The following is a 2,799-nucleotide window of genomic DNA, read 5'->3' as shown; positions in this document are numbered from 1 at the left end:
AAAGCGCGAGCAAAAACTTGTTTGTCACGGGGCGAACAAAAGGGCCAGGTGACGATGCATGGTGAGCCACGGCGGTCGTTCTCGACTGGCGCTGGGAGTGGGGAAGCGACACAGCGGCGGGGCAGCCCAGCACCGGGGTGGACGAGGAGTTCTTCGGGAGCGTTGGCACGGTACGGAGGTCTTCTACAGCCACGGGAGAGTTTGAGAGAGAACAGACGGGCGCGGAAAAGAACTTAGCCGCGCGAACGAGACATTGAGCCGAGCACCGAAGAGCGATCCCGCGTAGTACACGGCGCGTAATAAACGTTTATACCACGAAATTCCGAAATGAACACGCGCTTTTGACAACGCGACATCGTACACGAGTAGCGGAGCGTAATTCTTTTCGACGAACCGAGTGCGGTTACCTTTTCGATCCATGTATCTGAAACAAAGAATATACATTCTATTTCATTTGTTCTCGTAAACTGCGAGTAAAATTTATTCATCTATCCTACCTAAAACAACCCCCAAAGATCCATACTCACCCATTCCCAAATATACTTACCTGTTGGCGTTCCTAAATCTCCGACGAACGGCGATCCTGAGGCAGTCCAGAGGCGTGCTGATCCAGCAGGGGCGACGAGTCCAGCGGTGCACAGCTGAAGTCCCGACGACGGTCCGAAACGCAGAGGCGTGAGTCCCACGACGATCCCGGAGTCCGAGTAGAACCTGAAACAGAAAGAAGGAGAGGAATTAGTGGGAAGTCACTGAAATCAGGGACGGTAGGTGGTCAGTTCATATCCTTCTCGGTGGGTTACGAGGTCAAACCGAGTGGCGACCGTTTGAAGTATAGGGCCGATCCATAAGAGCGATTATAACGATCCTCCGTTCGGTCACAGTAGAATCACGAGTGGAAAGCGTGCGCGCGGGCATTGTTGTTCGAGCATCGTACGTGACGCTCGGGTCCTCGAGCTTGCAATCGACCATTAGGTATACACGGCGGGCATAAACGCGTCCGGAACTAATACACAATTGACCATGCCTTACAACATGGCGACCGTGACAGGACTCGAGTTTGATTGCGTGTGACGTGCGAATGGCGATGTTTCGCGTAATCGCGAACACAGAGCGCAACCGTTAGATAAAAGATTGCGAATAACGTCGGAAATCCGTGTGCCAAAGGAAATAGCGACCGACCATTGAAGCCACGAGTGAAGATAGGACAACGCGTAGCGAAAGGAAATGTGTAACAACGTGCGGTCAAGCGACGCGACATCGTGATTCCCGATGGGAAAACGCGACGGAAACAATCGCGCCTAAACACCGTACGACGTTTCACGCGACTCCTCACAAGGCGAAGGCAAAAAGTGATTGGGCGCAAAGGCGACGAAAAACGGTGAGAGACGAAAAAGCGATCATAACGGGAAAATTATACGAAAAGTATAGAGGTTCGAGTAACCGCGAGCACAAGTGGAAGAGACGCGCGAGAGAAACGCTAATAAAACGTGCAACCGCGCGAACGCGAAATCGCAGCGTAAAAACCAATAATGGTACGCAATGCGACAGAAACCAGAATCGCGTGAGACGGTGTACGAGTGTTTCGCGCGAACCGTAAAAGCGTAAAGCGGCGAAGTGGATCGATAAGCACGAGTAGTGCGTAGAATAAATAAGACGGGGCGAGAAGCTTCGCAAATAAATCAACAAAAATACGATTAGCGAGGGCAGAATTAGATAGACGCGTGACGACAAGCGCTGTAACGTCGTGTATCTGTAAGGACGCGAAGTCGTGGCGTAAATCTTTCAAGGTACGCAACACGGCGGAAAACAGAATCGCGGAAATCGGAATACGAGCGTTTGACGCGAATCGAGAGAAGAGTATCGCGAAGATATCGTAGTAGAGAAATTAGCGCGAGGAAAAACGTGCGATATACGACGGGGAAGCAAATAGCTTACCTACGCGTAGATTAAACAAAAAAGATAAATAAAGGTATCCCTAGCAAACGCGGAGATACGAAATTCGAAAGCGATACAATCGCGAATAAAGAAAACAGACAAAGTCTACGCGGAAGGGTAACGCGGTTGAAGACGCAAGAATAACGAACGAAGCGAAACGTTATGACAACGTGTGCCAAAGGAACGCGACGTCGCAGCGCGAATACGCGCACGCGATCGTAAACAAACGCGCTGATAGGGTCACACGAGCGTTCCGTAACGTCGAAAAGAGCGAAAAGAAGAAAACCGACGTAGCTAGCGTAGCAAATAGACAGATTGTTAGTGGGGGTTATGCCGAATTTGTTACGTTCGCCGATAACCGCCCACCACACCAGATCGCAAGGACCATTACCGCCAGAAAGACAGGCAGGTCTGCAACCGAACGTGCGACGACGTAGAAATACTCATAGTGCGATGGAAAATACTCAGCAGAATAACGAATATCAGACGCAACAACAACAACAAGAGAACGACGATATAACGCGCAACGCGGCAGACACGGCAAACGCGAATCGAGCAATGAATTTGAGTCGAGATCGCGACGACAATTTAGATATACGCGAGATAATCCGGCAGAATCAGGAATTTCGCGAACGAATCGAAATAATGACGGAGCAACTCGTGCGTATGCGGACAGATAGGCGACAGGCCGAAGCGATTCGACCATTCGTCGACGACAATCGTAGCGAACACGAGCAATCGGTGAGAGATGGAAACGCCGAGAGAAAATTGAACTCGTGGGTCTACGACGACGAACCGGATCAACGACGCGAAATAGCCTTAGTACCGCTACAAGCGCGATTACCACGCGGCGGATGGATCCGA

At 50.7% G+C, this 2,799-nt stretch overlaps 1 protein-coding gene across 1 annotated transcript; it reads right to left on the bottom strand.

Annotated features, from left to right (window-relative positions):
• Window positions 1–75: 75 nt before the first annotated feature.
• Window positions 76–969, bottom strand: LOC112463400. Its single transcript, XM_025029806.1, has 3 exons — window positions 935–969; window positions 548–711; window positions 76–424 (listed from the first exon to the last, which is right to left on the bottom strand). Exons 1-3 carry the CDS (start codon window positions 967–969, stop codon window positions 234–236), a joined length of 390 nt encoding a protein of 129 aa, XP_024885574.1. The 3' UTR covers window positions 76–233.
• Window positions 970–2,799: the final 1,830 nt, after the last annotated feature.

This window comes from Temnothorax curvispinosus, unplaced genomic scaffold (genome assembly GCF_003070985.1).
Source record: "Temnothorax curvispinosus isolate PA1 unplaced genomic scaffold, ASM307098v1 QBEX01013157.1, whole genome shotgun sequence".
Classification (NCBI taxonomy): Eukaryota; Metazoa; Arthropoda; class Insecta; order Hymenoptera; family Formicidae; genus Temnothorax; species Temnothorax curvispinosus.
The sequence above is the reverse complement of the archived record's forward strand: the minus strand, read 5'-3'. Positions and strand labels throughout refer to the sequence as shown.

Coding starts and splice junctions, on each gene's coding strand:
- LOC112463400 (XM_025029806.1), bottom strand. CDS start 969: ATGGTCGATTGCAAGCTCGAGGACCCGAGCGTCAC. Junction 712..934: donor CTCGAGGACCCGAGCGTCAC/GTACGATGCTCG, acceptor TTTCTGTTTCAG/GTTCTACTCGGACTCCGGGA. Junction 425..547: donor AGATTTAGGAACGCCAACAG/GTAAGTATATTT, acceptor TCTTTGTTTCAG/ATACATGGATCGAAAAGGTA.